Raw genomic sequence first — 17,665 nt, forward strand, 5'->3', positions numbered from 1 at the left:
ATAGTCTGAGAAAATTGCCCAAAGCGTTGAGAGGTGTCCAGAGTCACAGAGAGCAGAGGCAGGACTTGAATCCAGGGCTGGTTGGCTCACTATGCCATAGGCATTCAGGTTTGTGGGCTACTCAGCCTTCCACTTCCACTCAGGAATGTGTTCTTTAGCCCTAAAGGAGTTGGGAGCACCAGGGCTCCTCTCAAGGTGTTCTGGAATACTGGAGCAACGCTGAGGCCACACCTTAGTTTCCCAGTCCGCTGGGTAGTCTGACTCAGCTCCATCCCCACTTCCTCTAAGGCTTCAGGAGGGAAGGGAAGAAGAGAAGGTGGCTTGGTAGGGATGGCCTCTGCCCACCACACCTGCCGGCCCTTGTGCTTAACGGGGGTGCAGACTACAACTCCCATGATGCAGCGGCACCTCGGACTCCTGGCTCTGACTGGCTATGCCTCGGGCACCAGGGTCCCCCCTCCTTCCCCATCCACACATCGGGGCTCCCCGGTCCCCACCTGCCTTTGAGGACGGGGGTAAAGAAGGGGCTGGCATTTACGCTGGTCATGCCAGGAGGAGGCAGGTGCCCTGTTCAGTCTTCTGCCCGCTGGGATGTCTCTAGTGCCCACCAAGGCTGAGCCCCCTGATGGCAGCCTCCGCCTCCGTCTCCTCCTCCTCCTCCTCCTCCTCCCGGGCGACTGCTGCTTCTCTCCCCCTCCTCCCTCCTTATAGCGCTGCCTTTGTGTGCAGGGGTGTGGGAGGAGAGGCAAAGAACTCGAACAGCGCTGCCTAGTGCTGGTAACCCAGGGCTGGGGCTTCTCCTCCTCCTCCTCCTCCTCCTCCTCCTCCCGGGGACGCTGGGAACCCGCTCCCCCTCCCCCTGCATCGTCGCCGCCGTGCCCCCCTCCGCCCGCCTCCGCCGGCGCACGCTTGTTCGCTAGCCTGCTCGCCAGCCTGCCTCCCCAGGCACATGCCCGTGCAGCCGCCCGTCGCCGGGCTTCCAGAGCAGGCTCTGCCGCCGGCCCCGCTCCCAGTCCCCGTCCCCCCACCCCGGGCCGGGAGAGGCGGCCCCGGCATGCGGAGGACAGGATGATCGCCTCTGCCGCCACCAGGAAGGGGCCGGAGGGCAGATACCCGCTGCACTACCTGGTATGGCACAACCGCTCCCGGGAGCTGGAGAAAGAGGTCCGCGGCGGCCAGGTGGGTGGGGGCCCTGCGGGGCTCGGGCCGGGAGGCTGCTGGGGGGGCGCTGCCGTCGGGGGGCGGCGTGACTGCTCCCCCACTTCGCGGACAGCCACGCACACAGGGCGCGGGGCGGAGGGCTGTCAGTCTCCGCACTTGGCTCCCGGGGAAGTGCCCCTGCGTGGGCGAGGGTGGGGGCGCCGTGCTCCCCTCGCCTCTCTCTCGCACACACATATGCACACTCGCGTCTTTGTGCGCGGCTGGGGGCTTTTGTGTGTGTTTCTTAGGGGGAGGGGGCTGACGAGGGAGCGGCCCTGGCCACGCTGCTGCGGCTGCCTCTCCAGCCCGTGAAACCGGCGTACTGACACGGGAAAATACGGCCCCGGCCCCACGTGGCCCGTGGGAGCTGTCCAGGGGTCCAGGGGTCCAGGCTCCCCGAGGTGCCTCTTCCCCCCGGCCTGAGTGTTCTCTTCACCCAAGCCTCCACCCCGATGACTTGCCCCTAGGGTCATCAGACGCCCGGGGGCTAGGCGCACGCTACCCTTTCCCCCTACCTCCCTCGGGAAGCCGGGGACCGGGGTGAGGCTTAGCCTCCTGAAGTCCGAGCGGTTAGAGCAGGGCTAGGGTGCAAGGGTCCCCCACCACCCAAGCTGCAACTTCACAAAGGTGGGGAGGGGGCTGCCTGCCGTCCCCCTCCGACCCTTCTCCGGTCTTTGTCCCCTCGTTGATCACCAGCCTCCCCCCACCCTGTCTCTCTCCCGCTGGGGCGTGGAGTACTGGGGTCCTTGAAGGAGAGCCCTCTCCAGGGCTTGTTTACTGAGTGCCCACAGAAAGATGGAACAGCTGAGACTCAGCCTCCTCCCGAGCCACATGGGGGGGGGGGGCCGGCGGGGGGAATAATAGATGCTCTGGGTGTGGACAGGGTCAGAGGTCAAGGAAGAAAGACTGGGCGGGGCTCCTCCGGGGCCCCTCTAGAGACCTCCCTCTATTGTGTTTATTGCTTCTTGGGTTCGGGTGGCAGAGAAACTCCAAGGGTCTCCTTAGACCCGAACTCTCTCCACCTTCAGATTCATTTTAGGGGTTTCCTGTGGGGGCGGGGTGTTGGGCACCCTCCCAACCCCCCTCCCTTCTTGTGATCTCCTTATGGTGTTCTTAGGGATGCGGCTTCATTCAAGTGCTGAAGGGAAAGGGGAGGTCTGCACTCCCCACTCCTGGCTGGGTAGCAGGATGAATGGATGCATGATTCTTGGGGTTAAATAGCAGACTAGATGGCTTCTGGGGCCCCTTCCAGCCCTACGTCTGTGACCCTCAGCTTTCAGATCCCCCCCCACTTCTGATAACTTAAAAAAAAGTGCCCCAGAATACCAGGGAGGGAGAGTTCCTGCCCCATTGGCCACCAGTGCCATCCGGCTGCCCAGGCACGGGGACCAGCTGAGCTGTGGGCATTCCTGGCGGGGTGTATTGGGGTGCTCTCTCATCTCTAGCCTCCTCCTCCTCAGTACTCCTTTTTGCAGCAAGCCTCCGTCCTGCTTAGGGAGAGGATGGCCTGGGCTCCAGCCTAGAACCCATGTTTCATCAGTGGAGAGCTGTGGGGGAGTGGTGCTGAGGTACCATCTTTGCTCCCCCCTACCCTTAGCTGCTTGTCTTTGCAGCTCCTATGTAGGCCTCTGGATGGGAGATGAGTGGGCTTGGCTTGGCCACCCCAAGGTCGGGCAGCCCAGTCACCCTATGGCACCCCCCGGGGGGGGGCATCCAGGAGCAGATCTCGGACCCTGCCTTTCCTTAATCACTTTGGAGGATGGAGCAGGGGCCGAGGGGAGGTCCCTGGGCTCCATCTCCATTTGGGATCCAGGTGGTGAGGAGCAGCATCGAGGCCTGCCCTCCCTCCTTGTCTCCTTTGGTAGGAAAAACAAAGCCTTCCCCAGGGAGCTGCTAGCTCATGAATAGCAGGACCCCAAGGGCTATGGGTAGGGAGGTTTCTTGCATCCTATAGTTGTGTGTATTTGTGTAAGAGTTTGCGAGTGGAGGGGGTCAGAGATTGGTTGTCTGGGCAACGACAATCCCAGAATTGGGGTGTTACCTAATAGTATTCTTCTGAAGAAAGGGAAGGGGGGTGATCTTTGCGGGCCTCAAACCCACCCTCAGAGCCAGCGGGGGGGGGGGGGCAGGGTATGAGAGCGCGCCCCAGCCAGGGCTCATGCCCAGCCCACCTCCTTAGAGCAGGCTAACTGGCTAAACATAGATTTTATCCTGGTGACAGGCTTGGAGACCACAGAAGGAGAAGTGAGAAAGGCAGGGACCTTTGTGGGTGGGAGGGCAGCAGGGGGTGTCGCACGGCTCTCTGCCCCCATCATCCCCAGTGGCAAGACAAGAGGTCCTCCGGGGTAGGAGCTGCTGCAGTGGGAGGGATGGAAGTCAGACCCCTGGAACAATTACCTGATGGTAACTTACGGCTTCATAATTTCACATTTGGTCCTCATACAAGCCTGGGCGGTAGGTGCTCTTAGTATCCCCATTTGCCAGATGAGGAAACTGGCGTCCACACAGATTAAGTGACAACCAGTCAGTGTCTGAGGTGGGCTACGGATGTGTCTTTCTGGAATCTCGGCGCACACCGTTCCACGCTCCCTTGCAGTGGGATGCTCTGAGACCATCTTTAGAGATGCCTTAATACCCAGCCTCCTCTCTCATCTCTTCTGCCCCCATAAGCTGTGGCTCACACCCACCTTGCCCCGGGCTGGGGAAAGGGGAGCTAGCAGGGTGCAGGGAAGAGCCACTCTAGAAAGAACAGCCTGAGAATGGCCCTCATCCCTAACTCTCTTCCCTTCTTTCAGGATTGAACTCAGAAACAGCCAAGCTCTCCCTTTTGCTTGCTGAGCTGGAGCTTCCTTGAAATGGACACTGGCTACTGATCCAGTTTCCAAGGCCAGAGAAATATAGGGCAGGGAGAGAGGTTACACTGGGCGAAAGGTTAACCCTCACCGGGCTTCGGTGGAACACTGGGCATGACAGGACACACGGCCCCCTTTTGGACCAGAAAAGGGGTATTCATGTTCCCACAGGTCCTAGTGGGGCTCCCTCCCCTAAGGAGGCAAGTTGGGCCCATCCCTAGGAAGCCAGTTGCTTGGGCAATATTTAAGAGATCTGATGAGCCCAAGTTACTGAGCTGAAAAGGACTTTAGAGACCATCCAATCCAGGTTACTGATTTTGTAGGAAAGGAAACTGAGGTCCAGAGTAGGTAAGTTCACACAGGTAGTAAGAGAGGCAGGACAGGAACCCAGGTGCTCTAATTTCAAAGCCATGGCTTTTCCCTTCTCCCCTGCCACCCAAGGGTGTCCTCAGGTGGGGAAGATATCTAAGACGGCTGGGGGTCCCTCCAATATCACTTTCTTGCCCAGGATGGGCATTAGAGTGGAGAGCTCCTGGTGGTGCCCAGAGTCAGGTGGAGGTTGAAGACGTCTGTCCCAGATTCTGAGCCCTTTGCCCCTTGTTTCCAGGTTTGACTCTGACTTTGGCCACTGAAGGGCAGAGCTTAACCCCTGCCCTAGTCATTCTGTGCACGGAGCTCCAGGGATTCCCCATCTAGATTTGGCTCCAAGAAAATTCCAGTGGAGAGGGTCGGCCTGTGGCCAGACCTGGCAACTCCCTAGGGAAAGGGAAGGGAAGATGTGATGGACTTTGGACAAGAGACCATGCTCTCCCAGAATCCTAGCATTAGGGCCAGAAGGGACTTTGGAGGCTCTCCAGTCTATTATTTTACAGAGGAGGAAACTGAGGCTTGGGTGGATGATGTTACATTCCCAAAAACCCACAGCTAGTAAGTGTTGGGGGCCAGGATTCAAATCCAGGTCATGTTCCCTCTCTACCATTCTGTCTCCTTAGTTAATGAGCTCCTGGTATCTGTGGGGTTCCAGGGGTGAAGTGCTCACAGGAAACCCTCTGTGAATATTTATTGACTAATTGGATGACATGGCACGTCCCTTTCACCCTGGCTGGCACCTGTACCAAGATGGATATAGGGGTGGGGAGTAGAGAGTTGGCACCATAACCAAGACTTTGCTCCTGTCAAGCTGCCCATCTCAAGAATGAAGGGCAGCGGCTGGGCCAGCTTCCTTAGGAGACTGGCAAAGTCCTGAGGCTGCCATCAACCCATAGAGTATTGTGCTGGTTCTTGAAGTCCAGTGTCCCTGGTGATGCTCTGTAGAGGAATGCTGGACAGCTCCTATGGGGGGATGAGGAAGATGGAGGGGATCCCGTCTCTCAGAATTCAGTAATGGCCAAAAGGCCAACTTGGACTCTCTCTGACTCTCTGTCTCTGGTCACTCTCTTTCATCTCTTTCCACTCCTTCCATTCTTCTTCCTCATCTTTGTTTCTTTTCTCTCTTCATCTTTTCTGTTTCTCTTTTTTCTCCTTCTCTCTCCCCCTCTTTTTCTTGTGTTTCTCTTTCTCTTTCTCTCCCACCTCCCTCTTTCTGGGATAGAAGCTGTAATGAAGGGAACCAGGATAAGTCCCCTCTGCCTTTGCATAGCCAGTCCCCCATTCCTGGAATGCCTTTCCTCTGCCTTTTATTCCCGCCCCCCCCTTGGAATTCTAAGTGGGAGGTGCCACCTCCTACTCAAAGCCTTTTCTGATCTCTCTAGTTGTTCTTACTCTCATCTTCCCCAAATTGTCTTATATTTGCTCATTATTCCTTTACAGGTTACTTACTACCCACCCCAGTATAATGGAAACTTTTTTTTTAATAGCCCTTATCTTCTATCTTAGAATTGATGCTGTGTAATGGTTCCAAGACAGAAGAGCAATAAGGGCTTCACAGTGGTTAAGTGACTTGTCCAAGGTCATATAGGTAGGAAGTATCTGAGATCAAATCTGAATCCAGGACCTCCCATCTCCAGACCTGACTCTATTCATTGAGCCTCCTAACTGCCCCCAGAATAGAAACTTCTTAAGAACAGAGACTGCTTCATTCCTGTCTTTGGATCCCCAGTGGCCAACACTCCATCTTGTACATATATAGCAGGAGCTTCAGAAATGGGGTTGTTAGGGCGGTGCCCATGACTGAGCAGAGTTCTTGGTCTCTCTCAGACTCAGTCTACCCTAACTCTCACCTATACTGGCTCTTCTTGATAGGATCCTGGTCTTGAGTCGGGAAGACCTGAGTTCTAAAATTTAAATCTGTCCTAGGTATGAGACCCTGGGCAAGTCTCTTAACCTCTGTTTAACTCGGTTTCTTCATCTATAAAATGGAGTTAATAATAGCAGCTATCTCCTAGGGTTATTGAAATAAAATCTGTAAAAAGCACTTTGTAAATCTTAGATAAATGCAAGCCCACCCAACTCTTCTGGCTTAGAAGATTGAGGGCTTTTGCTCTGGGGAGCTCTGTTTGGGATAGTGGGGGAGGAGGAGGAACTCCTCCCTCACTCTCAGTGCACATATCTCCTTCCCACACACCCACGAGACTCTTAGCTGATAAGGGCTGGGTACATCCTAACCAACCAACCAGCCAACGCTGGGTATGGAGCTGCCACCACAGCTAGGAGGTTAGAGGGAGCCAGCCACAAACCCCAGAAACCAGAAATCAATGGCCCAAGGAAAAAGACTGATGTGCCCAGATGGAATGATATCTCTGGAAGTCATCGGTGCCAGGCTGGAAAGGTCTGGGGTCTCCCTCCCCTCACTAGGAAGTCAGCAGTGGCCAAATCTCCCTCTACCCACAATCCCCAGCTTCCTGCTGCCTCTTCCCAAGAAATCATTCTGGTAACTTTTGACTGTTCCACGGGGAACCTCTCTTATTCCTTTGATGGTGCTGCTTCTTTTTAAAATTAAAACCCGTACCTTGGATCTTAGAATCAAGAGAAGTAAAGGCTAGGAAATGGAGTTAAATGATTTGCTTAAGGCCACACAACTAGAAAGTGTCTAAGGTCAGATTTGAACCCAGGACCTCTCATCTTCAGGCATGAGCCATTGAGCCAACTAGTTCACTTCTAACAGAGAAGGTCATCAGGCTAAGAAGAGATGAGAGATGACAAGTAGGAGGCCACTTCCAAAGCTTATCCATTCATCCATCCATCCATCCATCCTTCCATCCATCCCCTAGTATCTCCAGGGCAGAGTGACACCCAAGCCAGATGTGCAATCTTAGGTAGAAGAGGGCCTGAAGTTCTCATGAACCACAACCCTTGGCCAGTCTGGGAGTTCTTCCTAGTGTTTGTTCCAGCCTCCACCCTTGGGATCCTCTTGTTCTGCCTTTGGGATGACCATGACCATGGGTGACTCACTTACTTTCTTCACCTGTAAAGCAGAGAAATGAAAACTTGGGTTATGATTACTAGCTATGAGACCCTGAGTTAGTCATTTACCCTCTTTAAGCCCCAGATTTTTCATCTGTGTAATGGGTATACTTCCTTTATGAACCTTAAAGTATCATATGAATGGGATTTACTATTTATGAACCCCTAGGAGTCTCCTTGTTTTTGTAATGGAGAGAGCCAGAACTAGCGATGAGACCTGGGTTCAAGGTTGTGCTTTGACACTAATTAGCTGCAGGACCATAGCCAAGCCTTATAAATGCTTGAATAACTTTAATTGAATGTTATCATCTTGCCTCTCTAAGCTTCGGTTCCCTCCAAGGTAAATTGAGGACCTACGTAGTAGAGAATGATCTCTAAGGTTTCTTCTAGATCAGATGTTCTCGTGGTCTTCCACCATGGAATGAAGAGAGACAGGAGAACCTCCTGAGGGAGAGGCTGAGGAAGGTTTTGCTCCCTTCCCCCCTCCCAGGCCATGGGGCATCTCAGTCCACTGGAGCCCTGGGACCAGAGCCAGGCTGGTGGATACCTCCCAAGGGAGAGAGAGAAGCACCGACAATTCTAGGTCAGGTTCCACCTCATCTGGGATAGGGTTGGAAGGAGAATGGCTTGTCTGTCCCCTGGGGGCTTTATGGACCCAGAGGACCCTAGGGGAGCCATGGGCCTGGGCTTCAGGGATGGGATTGAGCTGGTTCAGGTTCCCATGGGGGAAATCTTAGAAATAAAGCTGGAAGAGATCCCAGGGACTGTCTAGAGACCCCCATTTTACTGTTGAGGAAACTGAGGCTCGGGAGGATTAGTGACTTGCCCAGGGTCACACATATAGTGAGCATCGGAAGCATTGTATGTCCTTCTGCCTCTTTATGTACAAGCATGTTTGCTGCTCTCAGAATCTAGGTGGGATCTCACCTTTCCAACCCCTTCATTTGATAGAGGAGGGACCTGAGCCCCCCAGCAGAAAGGTGACCTGTCTAAAGTCTTGTGACTCGGGGGCAGTTGGGTAGCTCAGTGGATGGAGAGCCAGTCCTAGAGATGGGAGGTCCTAGATTCGAATCTGGCCTCAGCCACTTCCCAGCTGGGTGACCCTGGGCAAGTCACTTAACCCCCAATGCCTAGCCCTGACCACTCTTCTGCCTTAGAACCAATACACAGTATTGATTCTAAGACAGAAGGTGAGGGTTGAAAAAAAAAGTCTTGTGACTCAGTGGTATAACCTGGACCAGAAGCCAGGCATGCTGAATGGAGGACCAGGGCTCCTTCCTCTGTGAACACACAAACATGTATGTATGCATGCATGTATGTATGTACACATGCATGTTAATGTGCATTCTGTTTGCACATGTTGCATGGTGTAATTCATATGTATGTATACACATCCATGCTATTGTGTGTGCTATAAGCTCCCTAGAATAAGGCTGTATGTATGCTAGTATCTGTATGGGACACATATGTATGATGTGCCAGCTAGCACATGGAATATCTAAGCATGTTATTGTATGTGCAGCCATGACTTATTGGCTAGGATGTGTGTATATGTATGACCTAGACCAAGTCTGTACGTGTGTATTATGGAACAATGGGAAGGGTTTCAGTTTTGAAAGGGAAGGACTGGATGCTCCGATGCTCACTTCCTCTGTGACCCTGGACGAATCGCTTCCTCCCATTGGGTCTCAGTTTCCCCATCTGTAAAATGAGAGGGGCTAAGAATTTCAAGCTTCCCCTCCAGTTTGAAATCTGTGTTCCTTTGTAGAAGAGGGTGCTTATGTGCACAGCTGCGTTTAGGCATGTATCTATGTGCCTAAACTTTTGTGTGGGGACTACCCGGATCCAGGGCTGTGAGGCTGGACAAACGTGTCATGGTGCCTTTCTCTTGTGTCTGTGCCCTGTGGCGAGGCTGCGCACAAGTGCGCTTCAGCTGGGGACATTTCCATGCAGATTGGCTCACTGGTCAGTGTGATGTCATATGTTGCTTTGTTCACACACATCTCCGTGTACATGCATGTTGTTTGCATGTGTCATGGGCACAGAGTTGCCCGCAGGATGCAAGGTAAAGGTTTCAGAAAATGCAATTGAGAAACACTTCACAAAAGAAATCAAAATACTGTGGGACACAGAGAATGTTAATTTGTGGTTTTCTAAGCCCCATCTGTGACCCACAGGGATCCATTTCTAGGTCGTTGGCATAATGGATAGTGCTGGGCTTGGAGTGAGGAAGTTCTGGCTTCCCATCCTGATTGAGATGCTTACCGGCGCTGTGACCTTGGACAAGTCCCTGAACCCTCGCTGCCTTTATTTCTTCCTCTGTAAAATGAGTGGGTTGCATAAAGGTGGACCTCGAAGGTGCCTTCCAGCTCCAGATTTAGGACCCTGTTCTGTGGGCGGATGCGAGTGAGCGTGACTCTCTGGGTCTTTGGGAAGGGGTTCTGCCTCGCGCGGTTCCTGCTTCCCAAGGGCAGGGGAGCGCCCTGCCGGGTCTCCTGCCTTGCCCCCCTGGGCTGCAGCAGGGCGGCCAGAGGGTGCCATCTTGCTAGAAATCTTTTCATTCTGGCAATTAAATGTCTCTGCCCTTATAGAAGTGTTTAATGAATGCTCTCACCTAGGCTCTGGGTGAGATGGCATTTCCCCAGTTAGCCTCACTTCTCCCAGCTCAGTCACTGATCAGGGCTCACTCTGAGACTCCCTCGCCACCCCCTGCCCCCAGCCATGTTTGTGCCGGGCCTTCTGGGAGGGGGTTGGCAGCCAAGGCAGGCCGGGGCAGAACGGGGATGAGGCATGGAGCGGATTTGTCCCTGGTGGCTGGGAAGCTCAGCCCCTACAGCAATACCCTTAGAGACGGGCAGGGCAGGGGGTGCAGGGCCCAATGGCCGAGCAGAATAATAGCTCCCCTGCCCTACTGGGGTCAGGGGTAATGCTTGGGATAAGGGGAAAGGGGGTGAGCTCTGTGCCTTGTGACACCGCTTGGGTGGCCCAGGGGTGCCGGGGCGGAGAGGAGGCTAGATGCATTTTCCTCTTGGGGAGTGCCCTTTCATAAGTCAGAGGCAGCCAGGCTTTCCCTGGCTTCTGTCTAGAGAGAAGGCTGATGGGGAAGGCAGTGCCAGGCGGCGTTTGCCCAAGGCTGGGGACTCTCTAGAGCCATGGTGAAGGGGCCCTTTGGAGGCTTCTTTCTGGCACCTCTCGGGAGAGGGCAGCACCAGCCTCTGGCCTTCTGCTTAGCCAATGCCAGCTGCTGGCTGCCTTGAGATGCAGGGCAGCTGAGGCAGCTGGGACATGTGAGATGCCCGAGTGAGGAAGGAGGGGCCAGGCACCTCCTCCCTGCTGCCCACGCTTTCCAGGACTTTGCTTGTGCCCTGCTGTGCCAGGACCAGAAAGGCAAAAGAGGTTGTGTGAATAATGCATAGAAAAGGGAGAGCCAGAGTGGGTGCCATTGGCACAGCCCGTCCGCCTGTCCTCTGCACCCTCCCCCTTCTTCTATCCCGTGTCCTTCCCCCTGACCCATGATCACCCCTTTCTACTGATTCTGCAACTAGGAGACCCTTCCTGAGTCTCCCTGGTGAGTGCAATGCCCCCAGAGCAAAATTCCTCCTCCTTTTGCCCATTCAGATCCCCCAGACCTAACTACACTCCCTGGGCAATGGCTAGAGGGTCTCCTTTTCCATTTTGAATGGAAGGAAGCATCGTTCCTTCCTTAGTCCCTCATGAGGTGGTAAAGGAGGGGACAACAGAGAGTACCCAGACAGCCTGGAACAAAGGAACGAGCATTTCCTGTCCCCACCTGCCCCAGCTAGGCTTTCACAGTGGACCTAAAGCATGGGTCCCACCATGTCATTCCCCTGCTCAAGAAACTCCAAGAGCTCCCTATTGCCCCTGGGTTCAGATACAGACTCCTCCGTCTCACATTTAAAACTCTGCTCAAACTGGCTCTGGTCTACATTTCTAGGCTGATTACATAACATTCTCCTCCATGACCTCTGTGGTCCAGCAGAATTGGCCTACTTGCCGTTCCTAGTATATAAGATTCTCTCTCCCATCTCCATGCCTTTGCCCAGGCTGTCCCCTGTGCCAGGAATGCACTCCCTTCTCATCTTTCCCTCTTGCTACCTTTGACTTCTTCTAAGTGCTATTGCTTAGGGGAAGACTTTTCTACCCCACCCCCCATTACTTTGTATTTCTTAAATTTATATGTTACATAAATATATATTTATATTATTTATTTTGTTTATATATTTTTTACTTCTCTTTGTACATGTCATATGCACATGGTATAATAGAAGTTCCTTGAGGACAGAAACAATTTATTTTCCCTCATTAAAATTTTTTTAAAGTTAGTGATGCCCTTTGTTTTTATATCAAATTCATCTTTTAAAAAACTTTGTAAACCCTTATTTTCCATCTTAGAATAAAGACTGAGGGGGCAGCTGGGTAGCTCAGTGGATTGAGAGCTAGCCCTAGAGACGGGAAGTCCTAGGTTCAAATCTGGTCTCAGACACTTCCCAGCTGTGTGATCTTGGGCAAGTCACTTGACCCCCATTGCCTAGCCCTTACCACTCTTCTGCTTTGGAGCCAATACACAGTATTGACTCCAAGACGGAAGGTAAGGGTTTAAAAAAAAAAAGAATAAAGACTGAGTATCAGTTCCAAGGCAGAAAAGCTGATAAAGGCTAGTCAATGGGGGTTAAATGACTTGCCCAAGGTCATATAGCTAGGAGGTATCTAAGGTCAGATTTGAACCCAGGACCTCCCATATCTAAGCCTGGCTCTCCATCTACTGAACCACCCAGCTATCCCTTAGAACTGATTCTAAGATAAAAGAGCAGTAAGAGTTAGGCAATGGAGTTTGAGTGACTTGCCCAGGGTCACACAGCTAGGAAATGTCTGAGGTCAGATTTGAACTCAGGACTTCCCATCTCCAGGTCTGGCTCTCCATCTACTAAACCACCCAACTGCCTCTCACCTCACCCCCAGCAAGCCTTCCCTTGTAATGGAGATCAAAGAAAGAAATACAACTAATTCATTTTTTACTTTGTACCCCAACATCTTGGCATATAACAGGCATGTAATAAATGTTTGTTAAATACACACACTAGGTATGACATTAATGCATGAGGCACCTAAGGAGAGTAGTGGATGAAGCCACAGGCCTGGAGTCAGGAAGACCTGAGTTCAAATCCTGCCTCAAACACTTACTAGTGGTGGCATCCTGGACTAGTCACTTAACTCCTCCCAGCCTCAGTTTCTAGAGCTATAAAATGGGGATAGTAATAATACTTCACTGGGTTGCTGTGAGGACTCAATGAGGTAATACATGGACTCTCAGCTATGGTGATAAATGAATGGCCCACCCCAGCAGCTCTCATTCTGAGGGCACATCCAGGACTCAGAAGCCTCTTCTCCTTGCCCTGGTCTGGGAGGGAACAACTCTCATTACCCAACGAAAGTGAGGGGATGCAATAGACCAAACTGTTTAGTGTTTTAATCTTAGTAGGCATATGTAGTGTTTTTTTTTAATTATTTTAAAAATTAATTTAGGGTTCCTAGCTGTGTGACCTTGGGCATGTCACTTAACTGCCATTGCCTAGCTCTTATTGTTATTCTGCCTTGGAACCAATACATAATATTTATTCTAAGATGGAAGGTAAAGGTTTAAAAAAATAAGTTAGGGGTGGCTAGGTGGCTCAGCAGATAGAGGACCAAGTCTGGAGACCAGGGGTCCTGGGTTCAAATTTGTCTTCAGATACTTCCTAGCTGTGTGACCCTAGGCAAGTCATTTAACCCCAATTGCCTTGCACTTCTGCTTTGGAACTGATATTTAGTATGGAGTTTAAGACAGAAGAAAAGGGTTAAAGAGTTAATTTGTTACAGCACTGAGGTGGTATAGTGGGTAGAGCATCAGTTTTGGAGTTGGGAGGATCTGGGTTCAAATTTAGCCTCAGATACATTTAGCTGTGTGACCTTGGGCAAGTTACTTAACCCTGTTTGCCTCACCCTTTTCTGTCTTAAAGTTGTTACTGAGTCAAAAATTAAGTATTTAAAAAAATTAATTTGTTTATTTTTACAAGTATTTATTCTCTCTTCTTCCCATGAAATAAAACCATTATAATAAATATAACATGGACTAGCAAAGCAAAGTTTCACCTTGGCCATATCCAAAAATCTCTTTCTCTTTCTCCATTTTAAATCCACCGGTTGGGCATCTAGATGGCATCATAGTGCAAAGAGCACTAGACCTAAAGTCACAAAGACTCATCTTTCCAAGTTCAATTCTGGCCTCAGATAGTTACTCGCTGTGTGACCCTGGGCAAGTCACTTAACCCTCTTTGCCTCAGTTTTCTCTTCTATAAAATGAATTGGGGTGTAAATGGTGAACCTGTCCAATATCATTGCCAAGAAACCCCTACATGGGTCCAGAGAGTCAAATACCATTAAATCCATGAGCTCTGACAAGGTTTTCTAGACTTGATTTATCATGGCATTGATCAGCATTCTCAAGTTTTACACAGTTTTTCTGATGTCATCCTATAGATTTTTCTCATTTGGCTCATTTCCTTCTGCCTCAGTTTATCAAGGTCTTGATTTCCTCAGAAACTGTCCTTTCCATCATCTCTTAAGGCATAATAATATCCCATTTCCATTCACAAATCCCAAGTTGGCGTGCCATTCCCCAAGACTGGGCACCTCTTTTGTTACCAAATTTGGGCCCCAAATAGGGATCCTTTTTCCTCTTCTTCACTCTCTTTTGGGGTGTAAGGGGGACCCAAGAGGGGTATAGCTTCTTCAAAGTCATAGCTTTTGGGCATAGTTCCAAACTGCATTCCAGAAATGGCCAGATCAATGCCCAATTCTATTAAAGAAGCATTCATAAGCCTCTTTCCCCGCTCCTCCAACATTTGTCATTTCCCTTTTTTTGGTCATCTTGGCATGCTTCCACATTCCATTCCTTAGACTTCCCTTGATTTGCCTTTCTCTAATAGTGATTTGCAGCGTTTCTCCCCCCTTGGTTGTTGATAGCTTGGATTTCTTCCTTTGAAAACTTCCTTCAAACCATTTATCAATTGGGGAATGGCTCCTAGTTTTTTACATTTGTATCAGTTTCTTATATATCTTGGATATAAGGCCTTTATCAGAGAAATTGACTGAAAAGATATTTCTCATGTTACCTTTCTTCTAATTTATTTTTTCTTTTGAAAGATTTTTAACTATTTTTTTCATTTAAAATTTTTATTTCATTAAAAAATATTACAATTCATTTTTCTTCCCTCCCCTCTTCCCTCTCCCCTCACAGAGCCAACATCCAATTCCACTGGGTTGTACAAATGTAACTATTTAATTTTAAATAACTATTTAATTTGCTTTCATACAGAAACACTTTCCATCAAGCACTTAAACAAATCCCCTGACAAAATACATAACCTAAAGGCTTATTAGTTTATCACTAATTTTTTTTATTGAAAAAATTACTTAAAAAGAAAAATAACCCTATACACACATTTATTTAAAATCTTACCTTTTCTCTTAAAATCAATACTGTGTATTGGTTCCAAGGCTGAAGAGAACCAAGAACTAGACAATGAGAATTAAGTGACTTGCCCAAGGTCACATAGCTCGGTAGTATCTGAGACCAGATTGGAACTCAGGTCTTCCTGTTTCTAGACCTGGTTCTATATCCACTGAGCCACCTTGTTACCCTCAACCCCATTAAATTAACATTAAATTTTAGTTTAAAATTGCATTTATTGTAATTGTATTTTGTAAAATTGTAATTCAAAATGTAAAATATATTATTAAATATTAACATACATAATCTATTTTTATGAAAAAAAACTATATTCTCCAAAACAAAGAGACACTATGACATTGATTCATATACTAAAAAAATTAGACAATAGATGTGTTAATTAAGGAATCAAATACTCTTTAATTTTTTTCAAAGTTCCCCTCTGATTTTAACTGCATTAGATTTGTTTGTGCAAAAAAAATTTTTTTTTTAATTTACCTTCTGTCTTAGAATTACTACTGTGTATTGATTTCAATGCAGAAGAGCAGTAAAGGCTTGGTCAATGGGGGTTAAAGAAGTGCCTGAGGTCAAATTTGAACCCAGGACCTTAAAGATAGACTTTAAACCTACCTTTCTATCCACTGAGCTACCTAGCTGCCTCTGCAAAACCTTTTTGACTTCATATCTTCAAAATTACTCATTTTCCTTTCCATGTTCCTCTCTTATTACTTGTCTGTTCTTGAACTCTCCCCCTAGCCATAAATGTGAGCTGTAATGTCTTCCTCGCTCCTCTAATTTGCTTATGATATCACCTTTAAAGTCTAAGTCATGAGCCTGTTTGGAGTTTATTTTGGTACCTGGTGTGAGATTTCTGTTGGTCTGTATCTAATTTATGCTCAATTGCTCTAAAGTTTTCTGAATAACTCTTCAAAGCACATAGATATCTGCTGACCAATTTGGTTCTTGTCTGAGGTCAGTCTGGTGGGAATTATTATCCCATTTTACATATGAGGAAACCAAGATTAAGATATGGGGAGTGATTTGCTCTTAATTTGGTTCTTTTCTTTCTTACTTTTTTAAAATTAGATTTACTAGTACTTTATTTTATTTGTTTTTTTTTTCAAAGTACCAGCTACTAGTCTTATTTATTAGTTCAAAAGTTCTTTTACTTTCAATTTCATTAATTTCTCCTTTAATTTTTGGGATTTCCAATTTAGTTTTTATCTAGAATTTTTAGTTTGTTCTCTTTCTAGTTTTTTAAAGTTGCAAACTGAATTCATCAATCCCCTCCCTCTCTATTTTATTGATATAGACACTCAGAGATATAAAACTTCCCCTGAGTACTGCTTTTGCTGTATACCATAGATTTTGATATGTTTCCTTATTGTCCTTTTCTTCAGTGAAATCTATAACTGTTTCTATGATTTGTTTTTTATTTTATTTTATTTATTTAAAAAAAACCCTACCTTTCATCTTGGAATCAATACTGTGTATTGGTTCCAAGGCAGAAGAGTGGTAAGGGCTAGGCAATGGGTGTCAAGTGACTTGCCCAGGGTCCCACAGCTGGGAAGTGTCTGAGGCCAGATTTGAACCTAGGACCTCCCATCTCCAGACCTGACTCTCAATCCACTGAGCTACCCAGCTGCCCCTATGATTTGTTTTTTAATTCACCAGTTTTGAAGAATTAGATTATTTAGTTTCTAATTAATTTTAAATTTGCCTCTATATGAACCCTTATTATCATTTTTATCAAATTGTGATCTAAAAAAGTTGCATTATTTCTACTTTTCTCCATTTGTTTACAATTTTTAAATTTTTGTATATGTACCATGTGCTACTGAAAAGAAGGAATATTACTTTTTATCCCTGTTCAGTTTTCTGCAGATCTCTATTAACTTTAATTTATCTAACATTTCATTCACTTCTTTCTTATTCACATGGTGATTGGAATGGCAAACCCAGGACTAGAACCCAAATCTAGAGTATTCTGGGCATTTAGTGGTAAACTGAGGATTTTGACCGGAGGGTCAGGGGTGAGTGGCCAAATCAGGTAATCAAGCCTGTACTTGTTCTCAGGTGGATATTGAGCAGCTGGACCCACGAGGCCGGACTCCCCTGCATCTGGCCACCACGTTGGGGCATTTGGAGTGTGCCCGGGTGCTCCTGGCACATGGTGCGGACGTGGGCAGAGAGAACCGGAGTGGCTGGACAGGTGGGCTCCCCTCTTTTCCTCCCACTTCTCTAGGATGGTTCCTGTCTTCCCTTCTTCCTCCTCTAGAAGGCACTGCCTTTTACTAGGTGGTTCTGCTCACTTCTAGATCCTGGGGACGGTGAAGCTCTTTCCTTCTAGACCAGTCCATCCTCTGTTCCAATCTGAGCCAAAGGCACCAGAAATAGTGGAAAGAGGACTCCTGTCTCTATGATTACCACCTGTGAGACCTTGAAAAAAAATGGCTTCACCTTCAGGGCCTCATTTTCTCATCTGTAAAATGGGGCGGTTAGACTAGATGGCTTCTATGCTCTCTTTTAGTTCCAAGATTCTATAAGAGACTTAACTTCTTTTTCATCCATAAAATGACAGGGTAGAACTCAATGACCTTTGAGGTTCCTTCCTTCTCTAGATTGGTGATCCTATAAGTAATAATTGCCTTGAGCCTCAGTTTCCCCATGTGTAAAATGAAGTTACTGGATGGCTTCTGAG

General features: G+C 48.6%; 1 protein-coding gene across 3 annotated transcripts in view; it reads left to right on the top strand.

The window, feature by feature from the left end:
- Window positions 1-445: 445 nt before the first annotated feature.
- Window positions 446-17,665, top strand: part of ANKRD13B (ankyrin repeat domain 13B) — a 32,644-nt gene continuing 15,424 nt past the window's right edge. For 2 of the 3 annotated variants that reach the window (XM_001363652.4, XM_007485714.3), the window contains exons 1-2: window positions 446-1,179; window positions 17,041-17,176. In XM_001363652.4, the coding sequence (XP_001363689.1) occupies window positions 1,069-1,179; window positions 17,041-17,176 (247 nt within the window). In that variant the 5' untranslated portion in view covers window positions 446-1,068. The remainder of the gene's footprint in view (window positions 1,180-17,040; window positions 17,177-17,665) is intronic. The other variant, XM_007485713.3, reaches the window with a different exon arrangement.

The sequence above is a fragment of the Monodelphis domestica genome, chromosome 2, assembly GCF_027887165.1.
Source record: "Monodelphis domestica isolate mMonDom1 chromosome 2, mMonDom1.pri, whole genome shotgun sequence".
NCBI lineage: Eukaryota > Metazoa > Chordata > Mammalia > Didelphimorphia > Didelphidae > Monodelphis > Monodelphis domestica.